Raw genomic sequence first — 22,075 nt, forward strand, 5'->3', positions numbered from 1 at the left:
TGTGAAAATGGCAATCTTACCAAAAGCAATCTACACATTTAATGCAATCACCAGCAAAATTCCAATGGCATTCTACATACAAATAGAAAAAACAATCCAAGCATTCATTTGGAAACATAAAAACCTCAAATATATGTATTTAGCCAGACCCCAGCAGGAGTTACACCCCAAGGGCTCATGACTTCCTGTCATAGGTTTTTAGTTTCATGTGGAACAGGCCTCCAGTCCAATTAGAGAAGAGTTGGTTTCCCCCACAACAGACATTGCACCTGTTGGCTCATTTGGCTTGGCTGGCATAACTTCAGGCTTGCAGTGTCCACTGTTGTTTACCTCTACTGATGACTTGTCTCTCTCCCATGAAGCTGCACACAGCATAGCTTTTTCCAGTTTTCTGTCAATTGGTCTAGGGAGGAGGGTTCCAGCTCAGCTCCAGCAAGATTCCTCAGTGACTTGTAGCCCATGTGGAATCTTCAGCAATAGGGTCTTACCATCTATTCCTGGTGGAAAACCAAGAGCCTCGACAATGGCCAGTAATGTTTTGGGGCATTAGTGACCTACCTGGTCAACAACTCACTGGAAGGTATCCCATCCCTGGCACTGAAAATTTTCTAATAACAATCTATGGCTTCTGAATATAGCATTATCCAAAAAAGTAGGTTTTCATATGACTTAGTCATACCCGCTTAGATTTTGATTAACCCTCCCCCCACTCTTCCTTTAATCAATCTGCTTATCCTTTTCAGCAGCACATGCAACATTCTCTAAAATAGACCATATACAACTGCCCTCCAATTGGACTGGAGGCCTGCTCCATTGTGGGGTTGGGGAGGAATACTGAAAACTTAAAATAGGGGTAGTCATGAGCCCTAGGGGTATAACATCTGCTGATGTCTGGATAAGTATATATACTACGCTTATCAAACTGCCCAGTAAGCACTTGTCTTAATATTTATACCCTTATATTAACGCTACTCTCACTTTGGGTAGAGAATCTTCTCTTTTCAGATGGCAGTGACCTTGGGATGACTCAGAAGGTATCATAGTGCTGGAAAGAAGTGACTGGAGTAACATCTCAATCACACCTTCCAAGGCTCAGGGTCTAATGCGGAAGAGGTGGCAGAAAGAATGTAAGAGCCGAAGGAAGAATCGGACTCCTTACAACATGCTCCTCCAGACACAAAATGGCCTGGATATCCATGACCTCACCATGCCTGACACTATCTACACAAGACCATCATAAGAGGAGGAAAAGATCATGACATCAAAATAAAAGAGAGATTGATTGATATGGGGAGGGGATATGATGGAGAACGGAATTTCAAAGGGGAAAGAGGGGGTGGGAGGAGGATATTACCATGGGATATTTTTTATAATCATGGAAAATGTTAATAAAAATTGACAAAACAAGAAAATGTTAATAAAAATTGAGAAAAAATAAAAAGATAAAATAGACCATATATTAGGACACAAAGCAAACCTTAACAAATACAGGAAAATTGAAGTAATTCCTTGCACCCTACCTGATCACAATGGGATTAAACTACAAATTAATAGCAAGGGAAGCTATAGAGCATGTGAAAAACCATGGTTAGTAAACAATACACTATTAAATAATGAATGGGTCAGTGATGCAATCAAGAAGGAAATAAAAAAATTCATAGAATGAAATGATAATGAGAACACAAAATACTAAACCCTTTGCAACAAAATAAAGGTAGTCCTAAGAGGGAAATGTATAGTTTTAAGTGCTTATATTAAAGAAATCATAAAGGTCACAAGGCAACAACTTAATGATCCATCTTAATGCCTTTGCAAAAGAAAACCTAGATGTTGCAGTCAGGTTTACATTGCTGGTAGAAATTACCCAACCAAGAGTAGCTTGTGGGGACAAAAGGGTTCATTTTGGCTTACAGTCTCAAGGAGAAGCTCCATAGTGGCATGGGAAAATGATGACATGAACAGAGGGTGGACATCACCTCCTGGCCAACATCACATGGACAACATCAGTAGGGAAGTGTGCCAAACACTGGCAAGGTGAAACTGGCTATAATACCCATAAGCCTGCCCACAACAATACACTGCCTTCAGGAGGCATTAAATTCCAAATTTCTGTCGGTTGGCAACCTAGCATTCAGAATGCCTAAGTTTATAAAGGACACCTGAATCAAATGACCACGTTCTACCCTTAACCCCCATAAACTGATAACCATACATGATGTAAAATCCTATGCATTCTTCCAACTTTAGAAGTCCCCATAGTTTTTATCACTCCTGATGATGTTCAAACATCCCCATAGTCCAAAGTCTTTTAACTGAACCATAAGACAAAAGTAAACCAAAAAAACCATAATGGCACAGAATACACATTCACACTACAAAAGATGGCATTGGGTATAGCAAAGAAATAGTCAACCAATACAAGATTCAAACAGGACAAACAACAAACTCTGTAACTCCAAGTTCAACAACTCTAGTCAGTGACAGGTCTCCAACCCTGATAGTTCTAACCAGCAACAAGTCTCTGGAGTTCCAATTCTGCCCCTCCAGCTAGTTTACTCACAGACCTGGAAAACTTTATCTGGGGCTGGAAGCTTTCCTTAGCAGCTGTCTCATGGTCCCAGCATCTCTAGTGGGTCTCCACTGCAGACCATGTTCCATCCTCATGGCTCCAATGGGTCTCCATGAAGACAATCCTTAGCAGACATGATTCACACTTCCCATGGCCATTTCCAAAACACAAGACCATGTTGCAAATTCAACAACCCTCTCTTTCTTGCATTTCTTATACTCCATAATGCAGGTGGGGTGCCAACTTGTTAATCTAGGGGGCAGTAAAGCAGACTTTGAAGAACAGGACACTCATTGAGCATTCAGGACTCTTCAAAAGAGTCTGCATTCCTCCTGTTGTCCCAATTTCAAAGGTTGTAATCTCTCATATAATTGCAACTGTAGCAGACAGCTTCAGGTTTGCTGAGATGAACTTCCAGACCAAGCATGGTTATGGAGGAAGGGATTTTTATTGAAGCTTACAGATCCAGGGGAAGTTCCATAAATGGCAGAAAAAGCTGACCTGCCTTCACAGGACCAAGCATAGTGAGAAAAGTACAAGCTAAAAAGCCAAATGCCACATAGCACAGCACACTTCAGGAGCTCCAACTAGGCACACTTTACATATGTTTACGTTGAAATCTGAAACCCACCACCACACCTCTAAGATCCACCCAGTGACATTGCCTCCAGCCAGATGGCTGTAGATAAAAAGTACAAGCAAAAAAAAAAAAAAAACCTGAATATATTGGGTGCCATCTATTCAAACCACCACATTCCACCCCTGGCCCCCAATAGACTTATAACCATCACACATTGTAAATTGTACTCAGTTCAATTTCAAAGGTTCCCACAGTCTTGACCAGTTTAAGACATTAAGACCTGTAAAATCAAACAAGTTAAACACTTCTAACATATAAAGGCAAAGAGTAAACATTTTCAACTGGTATAATGCATAGCAAGGACAAACTAAAACAATGCAAACTCAACCATCATCAAACATCAAACTTTGGCAGTTCAAGTTCAATATAACCAGAGACTGACAGCCTCCCAATTTTCCAATTCTGCTCCTCCAGCTGAGCAGAGTAGTCAGGAAACACTTCCATCCCAGGCCAACAATGTGCTCTATGGTACCCCAAGCATAGTCCTGGTATATCCAAAACATCTTCAGGTCTTCATGCAAACCAAGATCTATTTTCCAAAGGCTCTTTCAGCCTATCAGGGCATCAGGCCCTGCCTCATGCCACATCTCAGCAGCAGCTCCTGGAACCTTGTGCAATTCACAACCACTCCATGCATTTTTCATGCTTCTGAAACCAATACCAGGTGTGCAGGACACAGCCATATTCTTAATTCACAGATGAAATAAATCATAACCTTGAAAAGCAGGTTCCTTCTCCAGTCAACTCTTTCCAAAAGAGTTTGCATTTCTTAGATTCCTTCCTTAGGCATCTTTTCCATGGTTTTTAATGTAAAGCAGTTGGCATCTTCTTTAAGATTGCTAATGTGTTTGACAATAGCAAGTTTAGTAACCTAAAACTAGTCTCAGCGCCTGTAATTTTAGCTTGCTTAAGATTTTCCAGGTTAAAATCTTAAATCTCTCAGTCCAATATTTTTAGTCAAGCACATCAGTCCATTACAAATTTAACCTTGATCAAACCCTCTGGGCCTGGACATCAGGACACAGCCAGCCCTTATGCCAGTAGCCCAGTTCCAACAAAGTCCTCTGTTGTCTTTCCTTCCCCTTAGAAAGCTCAAAGCCAAGCCTCAAAGTTCAATACTGTTTGCACTTAGTATTCTCAAACTCTGATCAGAATAGTCCATAAAACTTGGCTTACCACTCCAGAAGGCATCTTCAGTTGCAAGCACCAAATCCATGCCTATTCCTCTAAAACAAATGTTCCAAAAGATCAACATCCACATGGTCAGGTTCATCTCAGTCCATGCCTCGGTACCAAGTTCTGTAGCAGACAGCTTCAGGTTTGCTGAGATGAACTTCCAGACCAGGCATGGTTATGGAGGAAGGGATATTTATTCAAGCTTACAGATAGAGAGGAAGTTCCATAAATGGCAGAAGAAGCTGGTCTGCCTTCACAGGACCAAGCAGAGAGAGAGAGAAGTACAAGCTAAAAAGCCAAAAGCCACACAGCATACTTCAGGAGCTCCAGCTAGGCATAGTTTGCATATCTTTAGATTGAAATCTGAAACCCACCACCACACCTTGAGATCCACCCAGTGACACTGCCTCCATCCAGGTGGCTGTAGATGAAAACTACAAAAAAATTAAAAACTGAATATATTGGGGGCTATCTATTCAAACCACCAGAGCAACTGAACAGGAAGAAGTTTCAACCTAAAGATTTCATTTTTGTGCCATATCCCTCTGCTCACACCAGTCCATTTCTATGCAAAGCATCCCTTCACAAGTTCTCAGGACATGGGTACAACAGCAAGCTTCTCACACAAACTGCTTCTAGCCCAGCCCAGGCAAAGCTCTTTCTCACCCTCATAAGCCAAACCTCACAGTCCATAGTTCTTACAGCATTCAGGTCTTTTAATTCTGACCTGAATAGTTCGTCAAGCTCTACTTATTGCACTGCAAAGCATCTGTTAGGTCATGATTTCAAGTTTGTCCATACCCTCTGGAAAAGCAGTTGCAGAAGGCCAAAGCCAAAAAGTCAGGTTGACAGCAATAATCCCAATCCTGTGTTACCAACTTTACTGTTTCAGACAGATTCACATTGCTGGTGGAAATCACCTGACCAAGAGTAGCTTGTGAGAAAAAAAAGGATTTATTTTGGCATTTAGACTCTAGGGTAAATGAGGACATGAAAGAGGTGGACATCACCTCCTGACCAACATCACATAGATAAGAGCACCAAGAGAATGTGCCAATCACTGGCAAGGGGAAACTGGCTATAATACCCATAAGCCTGCCTCCAAAAGTACACTGCCTCCAGAAGGTGATAATTACCAAATCTCCATTAGCTGGGAACCTAGCATTCACAGCATCTATGGGGGAAACCTGAATCAAATCACTACACAAGGCAAACAAAAAACCAGTACACAGGAAGAATTAATAAAGATTAGAGCAGAAATTAATGAAATAGAAACCAAAATCAAAAGAATCAGTGAAACAAAGAGTTGGTTCTTTGAAAGGATAAACAATATTGATAAACCCTTAGCAAATCTAACCAGAAGAAAAAGATAAGAGAAATAAATTAATAAAATTAGAGATGAAAAATACACCATCACAACAGATACCAAAGAAATTCAGAAAATCATAAGCATATACTTTAAGAACATATACTCCACTAAGTTTGAAAATCTGAAAGAACTTGATGATTTCCTTAATTCATATAACCTACCAAAATTAAATCATGATGAAATTAACCACTGAAATAGACCTATAACAAGTATGGAGATCTGATAAATTATTAAAAAAAAAAAACCTTCTAACTAAAAAACATCCAGGCCCAGAAGGATTTATTGGTGAGCTTTACCAGACCTTCATGGAAGAACTAGCACCAAAGTCCTTTTATAAAGCCAGCAACATCCCGATACCAAAACCAGACAAAGAGAAAACAAAAAAATTCACAGACCAATCTCCATCATAAACATAGAAGCAAAAATTCTCAACAAGATTTTGGCAAGCAGAACACAAGAAAATATCAAAAAGATCATTCACCCTGGCCAAGTAGGCTTTATCCCAAAGATTTAGAGATGGTTCAACATACTCAAATAAATAAATGTAATACACTATATAAATGGTCTGAAGTACAAAAATCATATAATCATCTCAATAGATGCAGAAAAGGCAATTGACAAAATCCATCATCCCTTAATGGTAAAAGTCCTACAGAAACTGGGAATACAAGAAACATATCTTAACATAATAAAGGCTATATATGACAAATCTACAGCCAACATAATAGTATATGGAGAAAAGCTTGAAACTTTTCCACTAAAATCAGGAGGAAGACAAGGGTGTCCACTCTCCCCACTTTTTTTAATATGGTACTGGAAGTCTTAGCTATAGCAATAAAGCAAGTGACACACATAAAATATAGATAATTGGAAAGGAAGAGATCAAAGTACCATTATTTGCAGATGATGGAATTCTATATATAAAGGACCTTAAAGACTCTGCCAGCATACTGTTAGAGCCGATAGACACTTTTAGCAATGTTGCAGCATACAAAATAAACACACAGGAATCAGTAGTCTTCCTGTGTACTGACAACAAACATGCTGAGGATGAAATCAGGGAATCTCTCCCATTCAAAATTGATTCAGGAAGAAAAAAAAAAAAAAACCTGGAATGAACCTAAACCAAGGAAGTAAAGCATTTCTACAATGAAAACTTTAAATACTCAAGACAGAAATTCAAGGAGACACTAGGAAATGGAAAGAAATCCCATGTTCTTGGATTAGAAGAATCAATATTGTGTATATATCAATCTTACCAAAAGCAATCTACATATTTAATGCAATCCCCAACAAAATTGCAAAGGCATGTTTCATGGAAATAGAAAAAAGAATCCTAACATAGATTTGGAAGCACAAAAATCCCTCAAATATCCAAAACAATTTTTAGCAACAACAATAAGGCTGGTGGCATCACCATACCTGATTTTAACCCATATTACATAACCATAGTAATTAAAACAGCATGGTACTGGCACAAAGACATGTAGATCAATGGGACAGAATAGAGGACCCAGATGTATGTGTTGGCAGATACAGTCACCTGATCTTCAACAAAAATGCCAAAAATACTCATTTGAGAAAAAGCCTCTTCAACAAATGGTGCTGGTAAACTGGTAAAACTGGAGATATATATATATACACACATACATATGGATGAAAATAGATCCTTTCCTCTCCATGCACAAGAATTAAGTCCAAATGGATCAAAGACCTCAATATCAGACATGAAACTCTGAAGCTGCTATAAGAAAAAGTAAGGAAAACCCTTCAACATGTTGGCATATGCAATGACTTTCTGAATATAACCCCAGTGGCTCAAGAAATAAAACCACTAATCAACCCCTGGGACAGCATGAAATTACAAAGCTTTTGTACAGCAAAGGACACTGTGAATAGAGCAAAGAGGCCACCTACAGAATGGGAGAAAATCTTTGCCAGCTATATATCTGACAGAGGATGAATATCCAGGATATAAAAAGAACTCAAAAAACTAAATAATAAGAAATCAAACAACTGAATATGGTGTCTGCCTAGCTGCGCCACACCACCTGGAGAGGAAAGGCAAGGCATTGAGGGTTCATTGGGTCTTCTAGGGGAGAGCAGACTCTAAGACCTCCAGTGGGAGTGTGCAGAGGAGCAAAGAAGGGAATTTGCTGATTCCATGCTCTCAGATAGCCACCAGTCCCCCAGTCCCCTCAAGCAGCCATCCTAACCAGAGTCCCAGCCGTAGGTAGCTCCTGGACTAAGCAAGCAGGCCAGTGTAGCTCCACCCATGCCTCCAGGCTCACTAACACCATCCCACTCGCCACTGCCCCCTACCTCCATGTGCAGACCCAGGCAGGCCAGCATAGCTCCTCCCACACCTCCAGGCTCCCATACACTGTCTCAATCACCACCACCACCCCACCCCTGTGTGCTTCTCAGCTGAATTCTATCAAACCTTCATGGAAGAACTGAAACCAATTTTTCTGAAAGTGTGCCACACAGAGAATAGGGAAAGCTCCTCAACTCCTTCTATAAGGCTAGTGTCACCCTAATACCAAAACCAGGCAGAGATGCTACAAGAAAAGAAAGCAATAGGCCTATTTCCCTGATGAACTCAGACAAAAAGATCCTGAACAAAATCCTTGTAAACCAACAGCAACACATCAAAAGCATTATCCACCTTGATCAAGTAGACTTCATCCCAGGAACACAGGGGTGGTTCAACATAGGGAAATCTGTCAATGAAATACACCACATAAATAACTTTAAACACAAAAACCACATGATCATTTCGATAGATGTAGAAAAGGCCTTTGACAAAATGCAACATCACTTCATGATCAAAACACTGGAAAGACTAGGCATGGATGGTTTATATCTCAACACAGTAAAGGCTATATAAAAAAACTCTTAAAGCCCAAATAATATTTAATGGAGAGAGACTGAAGGAATTCCCATTGAGATTAGGAACCAGACAGGGGTGTCCACTCTCACCTCTGCTCTTCAATATAGTGCTGGAAGTCCTAGCTCAAGTAATAAGAGAGGAGAAAGAAATAAAAGGGAAACAGTGGACACTGCAAGCCTTATAACTGGCTAGCCAGGCCAAATGAGCCAACAGGTACAATACTGGCATGTCTGTCATGGTGGAAACCAACTGCCCTTCAATTGGACTGGAGGCCCACTCCATGGGGGGGGGGGATACATCCCTGATACTGAAAACTTAAAAACTTAAAACAGGGATAGTCATGAGCCCTAGGGGTGTAATATCTGCTGATATCTGGATAAGTATATATACTATGCTTATCAAACTGCCCAGTAAGCACTTCTCTCAATATTTATATCCTTATATTAATGCTCCTCTCACTTTGGGTAGAGAATCTCTTTTCAGATGGTAATGACCTTGGGATGACTCAGAAGGTATCATGGTGCTGGGAGGAATTGACTAGAGTACCAAGTAACATCTTGATCACACCTTCCAAGGCTCAGGGTCTAATGCGGAAGGGGTGGCAGAAAGAATGTAAGAGCCAAAGGAAGGGTAGGACTCCTTACAATATGCTCCTCCAGACACAAAATGGCCTGGATATCCATGACCTCACCATGCTTGACACTACCTACACAAAACCATCATAAGAGGTATAAAAGATCATGACATCAAAATAAAAGAGAGACTGATTGAGATGGGGAGGGGATATGATGGAGAATGGAATTTCAAAGGGGAAAGTGTGGGGGGGGGGAGGGTATTATCATGGGATATTTTTTATAATCATGGAAAATGTTAATAAAAATTGAGAAAAAATAATTTAAAAAAGAAATGAAAGGGATACAAATTGGAAAGGAAGAAGTTATATTAGCTCTATTTGCAGATGACATGATCCTGTACATAAGAGACCTGAGAACCTCCATCTCAAAACTCAAAGGTGATTAACTCCTTCAGCAAAGTAGCAGGATACAAAATCAATGCACAAAAATCAGTAGCCTTTCTATATGCAAATTACAAAGATACAGAGAAAGAAATAAGTGACATTGTCCCATTTTCAATAGCAACAACAATAACAAAAATACCTTGGAATAACACTAACCAAGGATGTGAAAGACCTATACAATGAAAACATAAAAACACTCCAAAAAGAAACTGAGGAGGACTTGAGAAAATGGAAAGACCTCCCATGCTCCTGGATAGGCAGAATTAACATTGTGAAAATGGCAATCTTACCAAAGGCAATATACAGACTTAATGCAACACCAATAAAAATCCCAGCACTGTTCTTCACAGATGTAGAAAAAATCTTAAAATTCATATGGAGTGGCAGAAGGCCTAGGATATCCAAGCATATCCTTAGCAAACGAAAGATCTCTGGAGACGTCACCATACCTGATCTAAAGCCATATTACAAAGCCATAATAATCAAAACAGCATGGTACTTGCAAAAAAAAAAAACAGTATTATAGACCAATGGAACAGAATTGAGGACCCAAACATTGGGTCAAGTAACTATAGCTACTTGATATTTGGCAAAAGCCATAACAATGTAGAATGGAAAAAAGACAGCATCTTCAATAAATGGTGCTGGACAAACTGGATAACCATATGCAGTTTATTGAAACTTGATCCACAAATCTCACCATGCACAAAAATAAGTCCAAATGGATCAAAGACCTCAATATAAGACTAGAAACTTGGCTACTATTGGAAGAAAAACTAGGAGGATCTTTCCATGACATAGGAAAGAGAAAAGACTTCCTGAACAAAACCTTAGTAGCTCATGAACTTAAGCAATTACTCAACCATTGGGGTATCATGAAGCTGAAAAGTTTCTTCACAGACAAACATACAGTAAGTAGAGCCAATAGATTACCCACAGGATGGAAAAAGAAAATGCTGGCTATACAATGGACAGAGACCTAATTTCTAGACTCTACAAAGAACTCAAAAACCTAAACAATAAAAAGTCAAGCAACCCACTCACAAAATGGGGCAAAGAACTGCACAGGGACTTATCAAAGGAAGAAATACAAACAGCAAACATACACTTAAGAAAATGATAACCATCCTAATAATCAGGGAAATGCAAATTAAAACAACTATGAGATTCTACCTTACCCCAGTAAGGATAGCATACATTAAAAAATCAAATGAGACCAAATGCTGGCAAGGATGTGGAGAAATAGGAACCATCATTCACTGTTGGTAGCAATGTAAGATGGTACAACCACTATGGAAAGCAATATGGAGACTCCTAAAAAAGGCTGACTATAGAGTTGCCAACAGATGCAGTTATTCCTTTACTGGGCATTTATCCTAAAAGCTCCATGCCTCAGTTCAGAGAGATTTGCTCAACCATATTTATAGCTGGTCAATTCATAATAGCTAAGAGCTGGAATCAACCCAGATGTCCATCATTAGATGAATGGATAACCAAGATGTGGAATTCTACATAGCAGTAATGATAAATGACACAATGAAATTTGAAGAAAAATGGTCGAACCTGGAACAGATCATTCTTAGTGAACTCACCCAATCACAGAAAGATAAAGGTTGCATGGTTTCACTCATCTATGGTTCCTAACCTCATTCTGCCTGAGAGCTGCCATACCTAATAAGCATCTCAAGGACCGGACAATAGGAATGGTGGGGCGGGAGAGGAGAGCAAGGGTGGGGGTGGGGGGGACACAAAACTAGATCCAAATGGCAATGGTACCATAAAATTCTATATCCTAAAAGGCAGACTAAATGGTTTAACCTGCATCAGGTCTTCAGAGGGAACACCTGAATCACAAGGCCCTGGAGAGGGCATGAAGGCTGACCTTAATCTTCTCCTGTTCTCTCTCTCTCTTTCTCTCTCTGTCCCTCCCTCTCCTTTCTCCCTCTTCTCTTTTTCTCTTTTATATTACCTATCCTTCTTTGTCCTTCTTTGCCTTGACAAGGTAGACCAGCCCCTTCCCCTCAGGCCCACAAGAACCAATCACTGATCTTCTGGGCCTGGTGGCCAAAGATTGACAGTACCCTTGGATCTTGGCCCCCACCAACACTCTCCATGTCTCAATGGAGGAGCCCAAGAAGCTGGTAAGAAGGCTTGTCTCATTTGTTACAGAGGCCAGTTGGTCAGTCCAGGTATCTTACTCTGGTAAGACTTTTCCCTTAAAAATCTCTGTGTAGGTAGTGACAGCCTATCCCACTCCCCATGCATCACCCCCCACCACACACACACACACCCTGTATAGTCTGGGACACTCCTCTCTCCCATTCATTTCTTGTCCTGTTCTTCTCCTATGCAAAAACTCCCCCTCCCTCCCTCTCTCTCTCTCTGACTTACCACTCACCCTGTCTTCCTCTTCCTGCCAGCCCCCTTTCTTACAAAGGACACAAATTTCCTCCTCCCTGTCTCTGAGGTTGACCCCAGGGTATGGAATACTTCCTTGCTAGCACTAGCCTCTCACCACAAGCCTGTCCTCCTCAGACTCAAAGACCCCATGTCCTTTCCCTGCTGTCCTCAGTACCCAATCTCACTTAAGCATTGCCACAAACTCAAACCTATTATTTCTCACTTGCTCCAAGCCAGCCTCCTTTGCCCCACTCATCCCCCTTACAATATTCCAATCTTGCCTATCATGAAACCTGATAGGACCTGCTACTTAGCGCAAGATTTGTGCCTAGTCAATGCTGCTGTTATGCCCACTGATCCAATAGTCCCCAGCCCCTATAGTCTCCTCTCTCACATCCCTTCCTCCACTATTGATTTTTCAGTTCTTCATCTCAAAGATGTCTTCTCCATCCCCTCCATCCCAATTCCTACTATTTCTTTGCATTCACCTGGGAGGACCCTGATACTCATACTGCCTCTGAATTCACCTGGACTGTCCTTCCCCAGGGTTTTAGAGACAGCTCCCACCTATTTGGTCAAGCTCTCTCCACTGACTTTTATCCCTGCATCTGTCACCCAGCACACTCTTACAATATGTAGATGATTGTTTTCTCCACTCACCCTCTCTTTCTCTATCTAAACTACACACCAACAAACTTCTTAACTTTCTCAGATCTAAAGGATATCAAGTCCCCCCCACAAAAAAAGGTCAACTTTTTTCTTTTTGTTTAAATTGTTTTATTAGTCTTGTACTCAGTGAATACACTCAAGTTACTACCATTGTTAGCCTCCTCCCTGACTGTTCCCCTCTCCAGGGACCCTCCTTGTTGTGGAATATGGCTCACATATTGTGGGATTAGCCATCAGTTATGAATAGGAGGTAATGTCTCTGTGTATCATGACTCAACGTGTGGCTCTGACATTCTTCCCACACCCTGTTCTGCAAATTTCCCTGAGCCATGTTGCATTCATTTTAGGTCTGCTTCAGTGATGAGGTCTTGGGCTCAATGGAGCTCAACTTTCTTTAATCCAAGTCAGGTACCTGGGCTTTCTCCTTATCCCCACCTCATGACAACTGACCCCGGACCACAAACAACATCTTCGCTCCCTCTCCCCACCTATCCCTAAGAAAAATATCCTCTGTTTTCTTGGCTTTGCTGGGTTCCTTTGGCTTCCAAACTTTGCCCTCTTTGCAAAGCCCCTTTATGACAAAGTTAAGAGAGACCCTCATGAACCCCTAGACCCCAAGTCAGAGACAGATGCTGCCTTCTCCTGTCTGTGAGATGCCTTCTTGGAAGCTCCAGCCCTTGTACTTCCAGCCCTTCGTCAGCCTTTTCTTCTTCATCCACAGAAAAGGGTCTATGGCAATAGGAGTTCTGGGCCAAATGAAGGTTCCAGCCTTTGTCCCTGTAGCTTATCTTTGTAGACAACTAAAAACCTCTGTCCTGGGTTGGCAACCATGCCTACATGCTCATGCCGCAGCTGCTCTTCTGGCCCAAGAGACACAAAAGTTTGCTTTTGGGCTACAGCTCACTGTCCTCTTCCCCTACAGGCATAAAAAGCAAATGCTATTCTCAAAACTCACCTGACTTCTAAACTTCACCTATCCTAACCCGAGATACTCCCACTTGCCTTAGCCTGAATCAGAGCTACTCCTTGGGCCCCCTCCTTCCTTAGCCCTTTTGAACTCATGTAGGGGCACCCCTTCCTTTTAAACAAACTTCCCCACTACCAGAAACTACACTCCATGGGTACTTGCCAACTTTTACTTTCATCTGGAAGTTTTTCCGGAAACATGCTGACCACCTGCTTCCCCAACCTTGAGAGGGAGCCACAACTCTCTCACTTAACCCTACAGATCAAGTCTACCTTAAACAGTCTTGCCCACATGAACTCAATCCACTCTGGACTGGACCTCATCTGGTGATCATAACCATTTCCATGGCCGCAAAGCTTCAGGACATCCCAAGTTGGATCCACATATCACAGCTAAAGAGAGTCAAGTCACCTCCCTCCTACCCTACCTCATCCAGGAATAGGTACACCACCACCCCAACAGGCCTTCTCAAACTTAAACGCTTTCATGGTCTTACTCTTCCCCCAATCCCAAAATGTTCCTTTTGAATATACTGATGCCCCCTGCCTCCTCTCTCTTGCCCCAAGCCCTCTATCCCTTGCCTCTGAGTGCTCATCCTTTCCTTGCACCTGGCATTTTGATGTCGTAGAGCTGTTGGCAAGGATAACAAACTCCTTAATTCTTCCTTCTGTCCTCTCATGGGGTGTGTGGAACCCATCTTCTGCAGCTTCTCTATAACAGATATCACCAGTGACTGCCCCAAAGCTTAATACAGGGGTGGTATGAGAGAAGTCTCAGTTTTGCTCGGGACCAAGTCGTAACAGTATACATGCTCACTACTGATCTCACCACTCTGTCACCTCTAGCCACCATGGAACTGCCTCCTGATTGGCTGCCCTGCAGGGAGACGCATTGACCACATTATCCAGCCTCTCCCATAAGAACTCATCACCCCTATGGTAAGCATGAAGACATTACAGAAGAGGAATCATGGTCCCTTATCATTAACAAAAGGCTGGAATGTTAGGCTGGAACAGGATCCCAAGATGGAGTCACCAAGGTCAGCAGAATGGTGACAGAGGCATAGAAAAATGCATTATCCACTTTCTTCAAGAAATCACCTGGTCATTATCCCCTCCTTGCCTAACAATGCCCCAGGTTATGGTTTCCTTCCCCCTTATCTCATAAGTCACATGGTCACTGTTCTGGTGTCACCCTAGCTATTTTAAATGGTTAATGTAATGACCTCCCCTAAAGGAACTTTTCTATTCAATTTAACAAATGAATTACTTTTTCTTCCTCACCTTTCCCCAATTGCAAAAGCCCTATAAAGCCTACTACCTGCAAACTCAGGCTGGGCTGGCTGCACTCCTCTCTTGAGTCAGCCCTGGAAGCTCATGCTTTTCCCAAATAAAAGCTTTCATCTTTGCCTCAGAGTGGTTTGTGTGGTCTTGGTCACTGCCAAGCCTTACAGATGGCAAACAAGAAATACATCAAAATAAAAAGGGACTAGTTGAAAAGAAGAAGGGATTCAGAAGAAAGATTGTAAGAGCCACAGAGTGGGTAGGACTACCCTGAGGATGGCTGTTAAGATGGATTAGCACTTAAGGCACTTGTCAGCAAAGCCAAAGGACCAAGGTTCAATTCCCCAGTACCCACGTAAACCAGATGCACAAGGTGACACATGCATCTGGAGTTCATTTGCAGTGGCTGGAGGCCCTGGTGTGCCCATTCTCTATCTATTTGATGCCTCATTTGCCTTGTTTCTATGTGTTTCTTTGATGTAGTTAAGGAGTGTCTGCAAGGAGATTAGTTCAGCAGTCCTGAGCTATTGCCAGGCAAGGTGTCTGTAAAGTCGAGAGAGTGGTCTGCCTGCCTTCCACAAACTTTAGAAGAGTCTGGTGGAATTCTGACCATGAAGATGGAAAAGAAGAAGGCCTGTGATCTTCACTGCAGACTCCCCTGGAGCAGCTGCTCCACCCTGGAGACTTTCCACCAGCAGTTCAGGCAGTTTGGCTACCAGGATTCACCTGGTCCTGAGAAAGCACTGAGCCAGCCCTGGGAGCTCTGTCATTGGTGGATGAGGCTGAAGGAGTGCTCCAAGGAGCAAATCCTGGAGTTGGTGGTGCTGGAGCAGTTCCTGAGCATCCTACCCAAGTAACTGAAAACCTGGGTGCCAGAGCACAGTCCAGGGAATGAAGAAGAGGCTGTGAAGCTGCTGGAGGAGCTGGAGAGAGAAATGGACCTTCCAAAAGAACAGGTAAGAAGGGCCCCTGCAGGAGACACAGTGAGGAGCACCAGCCTTCTATGGAGTGAGGCTATCAAATCTTGTCCCACTCAACAGAGCTGGAAATATAGGCTGATGGGGTCCCAGGCAATAGAGAATGGCTCTATATTTTCCCTCCTGTTATAGTCATTTGTCAGAACAAACATCCAACCAGACACAGTTTGTGGGAGGAAGGGATGTATTTCAAACTTACAAATCCAGCGGAGAAAAACAACTGCAGCAAGAAAACACAAACTGGCAGAGCTCAAACTGGTGTCTCCACATCTTTGGGCTGGAATTCAGATTGGTCCCAAACCCACCTTAGGGCTGGACTCCAAGACCTGCCCACAGTGACACTTCCTCCAACCAGACAGCTGAAGACCCAAGTTACAAGTTTAGTGTTTTTTGTTGTTGTTGTTGGTCATCTTTATTTATTTATTTGAGTGTGACATACAGAGAGAGAAAGAAGATAGAGACAGAGAGAGAATGGGCATGCCAGGGCTTCTAGCCACTGCAAACGAACTCCAGACACATGCACCCTCTTGTGTATCTGGCTAACATGGGTCCTAGGAAATCGAGCCTCGAACCAGGGTCCTTAGGCTTCATAGGCAAGCACTAAACTGCTAAGCCATCTCTCCAGCCCACAAGTTTAGTTTTAATAAAATACCTGAGTCTACAGGGCCTTTATACTAGCATACTCAAATAACTACTCCTCCATTTTTCTCTGTGCAGGATATTTTCTACTTTGTTTCATTTTTGATGGTTTCATAATGTATTTTAAGCATAGTCAACCCCATTAACCTTTGTTATCTCTCCCCCACTAAAATCTTATTCTTGTCAAGTAATCACTTTCCCACTGAGTTAAGTTAGGGTTGCATGCGTGAGCATGACTGGACGTCTATGTACAAGAGTATATGCAGTTTCGGTGGCTGCACCACTAATTAATATGACCCCTTCTCCCCCAACAGCCTTTAGCTGCCAATAACTGCTTTAGGGGAATGAGATCTTGTGAACTCCTCCCCTATCCATGCTGGGACATTGAATCATAGCTGTTATGATTTCATGAGTGTAATGACCATGTTGTGCCTAACCAGAAGACAGACTTTCACAGAACTTCTTCCTGCCTATGGCTCTTCACTTCTTTCTGACCCCTCTTCCACAGTGTTCCCTGAGCCTTGGAGGGGGTGGTATAGATGTTCCATTTATGGCTGAACACACAATAGTCACTTATTCTCAGCCCTTTGACCAGCTATGTGACTCTGCACTAACCTCTGCCCAATTCAGAAAGAAATTGCTGTGGTCAAGGCTGAGAGCAACACTATTGTATGGGTGTAAACATAAATATTTTCTAATTTTTTTGTTTATTTTTATTTATTTATTCATTTGACAGCAACAGACAGAGAGAGAAAGAGAGAGAGAGAGAATGTGCACACCAGGGCCTCCAGCCACTGCAAACGAACTCCAGATGCATGCACCACCTTGTGCATCTGGCTTATGTGGGTACTGGGGAATTGAACCTTGAACTGGGGTCCTTAGGCATCACAAGCAAGCACTTAACCACTAAGCTATCTCTCCATCCCCAAAAATAAATTTTTAGAAGCAGTTTATCAGTGATAGTAGGTTTCCCTCTAGGGCCTATGGCCTCCCCAGCCACAGGCTTGAAACCAAGTTTATAGTAGCAGGCATGAATTAAATTACCTTCTGTGGAGCACATCATACATCCAGTCAGAAAGTGGTTGGTTACCCCTGGAATAATCATGCCACATTGTACCAGTGAGCACATCTTGCCTTAGAATAGTTTTTACATATTTATTTTATTATCTTACCAAGCCCCTACCTGGTACCCTTAAGTTCCCTTAAGTTGTACCTAATTTTCCCAGAGATTTTTTAGCTCAAGAAAAACCATGAGTATAGAGAAGCCAACACCTTGGGGAATCACTCAGAAGTTACCAAGCAATGAGCTAAAACCCCTGAAGAAGCACCTCCCGTGTTTATCATGGGAACTGAATTTCATAAGACAACCTGGTGAGGGGCAGGACTTGGTTCATTGCTGGAAGTTAAGGGGACCCAGCCCACGACACTCATGCTGGCTGTTTTATTCATAAAATCTCAAATCTCCCCTCTGTTGTTCTTCCTCATGTGGATGTAGAACATCCAGTTTTTAAGTCCTGATCTTTTGTCTTCTTCTTCTCCCTCCATTTCCTCCTCTTCTCCTTTTTTGAGACACAGTCTTATGTATCCTTCACTGGCCTTTGAATTTAGTAGGTAGCCAAAGATGACCCTGAATTTCTAATCCTCCTGCCTCTACTTCTCAGGCACTAGGATTGTGCCGCACCATACCTGGTTTATGCTAGGTATGGAACTCAAGACTCCTGTATATTAGGCAGGCTCTCTACCACTAAGCTCCATTCCCAGCCCAAGGGTTGAAGTCTTTCAAAGCAACCTGTCCCTTATGTCAAATGAAATTTTATATGGGTTTACAATATTTAAAACAAAACAAACACAGTTACTCTGAAACAGAAGTTGGCAGTCCCAGCCCACAAGCCTTCTGGGTCAACCTCTTTTCCCTGTAGGCAGCTTCTGAGTCCTGTGAGACTCCGAGGCACACAGTCTGACATGCCTCACGTTTTCTTGTGGAACAGCTCAGTGACCTGTGAGATGGAGCAGCAAACTTCTCCCTGTTAAAATCACCCCCTGTTAAAATTCCACTCCTGTTAAAATTACCTTGCTTTAAAATTACAGTGCTTTGAACACATTTTTTCTGTTCCTTTACATTGTAAACTAGCTTCCATTTCCCTCTGTGTCAATTTTTACAAACGTCCAAAATCACTAGCATAGCACCCTGTCCTTCTATTGGAGATGCTTAGAAGCAAGTGATATGATGAGCTGGGGAGATGGTTCAGTAAAGGGCTTGTCTTGTAAGCATGAGGACCTGAGTTCAGATCGCCAGCATCACATAACATTCTGGGCTTAGATCTACCCATCCTAATTACCAGTTTGATTGGCATTTTACATACCCGAGTTACAAGGCTCCCTGCACTGAATCAAATTTGAGCCTTTTCATTGAATGTGCATTTTTCTTTTTTTTTTTAATATTTATTTATTTATTTGAGAGAGACAGACACAGAGAGAAAGACAGATAGAGGAAGAGATAGAGAATGGGCGCGCCAGGGCTTCCAGCCTCTGCAAACGAACTCCAGACGCGTGCGCCCCCTTGTGCATCTGGCTAACGTGGGACCTGGGGAACCGAGCCTTGAACCGGGATCCGTAGGCTTCACAGGCAAGCGATTAACCGCTAAGCCATCTCTCCAGCCCGAATGTGCATTTTTCATAGACATTGCATGTAATAAAAAAATAATACTGTAAACTTAACCATTCCAGGTTATAAAAGTGGCTCAATTTGTAAAGTGTTTTCCATACATGCATGAGGACCTGAACTCAAATCCCCAGTATCAATGTAAAACTACCAGGTGTGATGGCACATGCCTGTATGCCAGTGCTGGGGAGGGAGAGACAGGATGATCCCTAGGGTTTGGTGGCCAGCCAGTCTAGCCAAGTCAGTGAATGACTGTCTCAAAGAATAAAGTGGACAACTTTTGGAGAAGACATCCAGCATTGACCTTTGGCCTCCACGTACACACTCACACACATATGAATACACATCCACATGCACACACCCTCATGAGAAAAGTTAAGAGGCTGGAGAGATGGCTAAGTGGTTAGGGTGCTTGCCTGAAGTCTAACAACCCGAGTTTAATTCCTCAGTATCCACATATGCGAAATGACCAAAATGGAGCATGAATCTGGAGTTCATTTGCAGTGGATGGAGGCCCTGGCACACCCTTTCTTTCTCTCCTTGCAAATAAATAAAATATTTTTTTAATTTAAGAAAAAACTTGAAAACTTAGCTATTTGACTGGAGATATGTCTAAGTGGTTAAGGCACTTGCCTACAAAGTCTAACGAACCAAGTTTCATTCCCCAGTACTCACATAAAGCCAGATGCACAAAGTAGCTTATTTGCAGAGGCTGGAGGTCCTGGCATGAGCATTCTCTCCATCTCTCTCTGCAAATAAATAGATAAATAAATAAATATTTCTATAAAAACTTAGCTATTTGTTCAGTCTACACAGCACATAAGGAATGGAGTCTTCCCATACTGGTTCTTTCTGCTATCTTAATCTTTGAGGTGTGAATTGTCCTAGTTTCTGTTCTTTTCCTTGCCTAAATTGTATTTGCTTATTTCATTTTTGTAGTCCTTTTCAAGATTCTTTGGCTTTCTTCAGCTCATTTCTTTGCTGAATTATTGAACCATTTATCATTTGAAATTTAACTTCTAGATTCTTGTGTATTAAATCTGATTACTCACATTTTTTACTCCTGTCCTTTCATTTGCTCTGCTTCTCCAATAATTCCTTATCTTCTAACTAGTTGCCTTCAATATGACTCAGTCTCTGAGCTAGAAACCTTTCTCTTTGCTCTGTGCTCTTCTCAGTATCTAGTCTTAAATTCCCTATCAGAGGGTGCAGAGATATTGTGATATTGTTTGACAGACATGCTTGCTGAGATTGTATGTATATTTTATTTGGATTATTCTATATCCCTCTCTTTCTGAATAGAGACTTAGTGACATTTAAAATATATATATTTATTTGAAAGAGAGGCAAACACAAAGAATAAGGGTGTACCAGCACCTCCTGCCACAGCAAATGAACTCCAGACACATGCGCCACTCTGTGCATCTGACTTTACATGAGTACTGGGGAATCAAACCTGGGTAGTTAGGCTTTCAGGTTTAGCAAGCAAGTGCCTTTAACAACTGAGCCATCTCTCCAGCCCATTGTGCTTTTATTGCTTTTTTCAGATGAAGATACCAAAACTGCAAATGTGAACTCTACTTCAAGGCAGAAGACCTCCTCAGGGGTGGCCCCACCCTGCAATGTCTCTAACACTCTTCTGTGAAACTCCCAGAACTTCAGAGCTACCGAACCCTGGAAAAAAGATGGCAGGCTTGAAAGGAGACAGGGAAACACCTCTCAGAGAAAACCACACAGGTATGATGAACATGGCAAGATCTTCGGTCAGAGGTCAGCCCTCATTTTACATAAGAGAACCCACAGTGGAGAGAAGCCTTATGCATGTGACCAGTGTGCCAAAGCTCTCAGCCTTAGCCAGGAGTGGTGGCGCACAGCTTTAATCCCAGTACTCGGGAGGCAGAGGTAGTCGGATCGCCATTAGTTCAAGGCCACCCTGAGAATACATAGTGAATTCCAAGTCAGCATGGGCTAGAGCAAGACTCTACCTCGAAAAGCAAAACCAAAAAAAAAGCTTTCTGCCAAAGCGCTGTTCTGATTCAGCATCAAAGAACCGGCATTGGGGAAGAGCCCTTTCCGTGTGTCACGAGTGTGGCAAGGCCTTCAGCCAAGCTCCAGTGTTGTCAGATATAGGAAAAGACACAGGAGACAAAACATCCACGTGGTGTTGTAAGGGATTTAAGCATGTACTTTCTCAGAGCTACTGCAGAATGGAAAATACAAGGCCCAAATATTCCCTTAGTATAAACTAGTCATTTCAGTAGCACCAGTTTCAAGAGTCAGAAAAACCATAGGAGATACCATCTCATGTCTGTGTTGTTAGCGTTTCTGCCATTACTACAGAGTCAGTGGGTTTTTATTGTTGTTGTTGTTGTTGTTTTGGAGGTAGGGTCTTGCTCTAGCCTAGGCTGACCTGGAATTCACTATGTATTATCAGGGTGGCCTCAAATTCATGGCGATCCTTCTACTTCTGCCTCCCGAGTGCTGGGATTAAAGGCGTGCGCCACCACGCCCAGCCAAGTCAATTCAGATGCTGGAGATTCCAAAGCTTAATTCCAATGTATGTTTCCAGGCAGCCTGTGAAAAGACCTTCTCAGATGTGTTCTACCATTTCTGTTACTTAACTCAGATAGTGAAGTAGTATGCTCATTTTTAGGCACATGTTTCTTCTCATGTAAAAAGGAATATGTAAGTTAGATCATTTTCCATTTCATAACTTGAACCCTAGAGTTCTAAATACCAAAAATTAAAACATATTAAAATTTTTTTCTTCTGTTACCAGATTCAAAATATAATCTTAGGACTGCAGAGACACA

General features: G+C 42.1%; 1 protein-coding gene across 1 annotated transcript in view; it reads left to right on the plus strand.

Moving 5' to 3' along the window:
• The window catches only part of LOC101608926 (zinc finger protein 396), a 51,458-nt gene extending 30,026 nt beyond the window's left edge, over window positions 1-21,432 (plus strand). The window contains 6 exon segments of the mRNA XM_012950732.2: window positions 15,519-15,940; window positions 17,827-17,971; window positions 20,810-21,122; window positions 21,287-21,338; window positions 21,341-21,368; window positions 21,371-21,432. Of these exon segments, the coding sequence (XP_012806186.2) occupies window positions 15,519-15,940; window positions 17,827-17,971; window positions 20,810-21,122; window positions 21,287-21,338; window positions 21,341-21,368; window positions 21,371-21,432 (1,022 nt within the window).
• Window positions 21,433-22,075: the final 643 nt, after the last annotated feature.

This window comes from Jaculus jaculus, chromosome 15 (assembly GCF_020740685.1).
Source record: "Jaculus jaculus isolate mJacJac1 chromosome 15, mJacJac1.mat.Y.cur, whole genome shotgun sequence".
NCBI classification, from domain to species: domain Eukaryota; kingdom Metazoa; phylum Chordata; class Mammalia; order Rodentia; family Dipodidae; genus Jaculus; species Jaculus jaculus.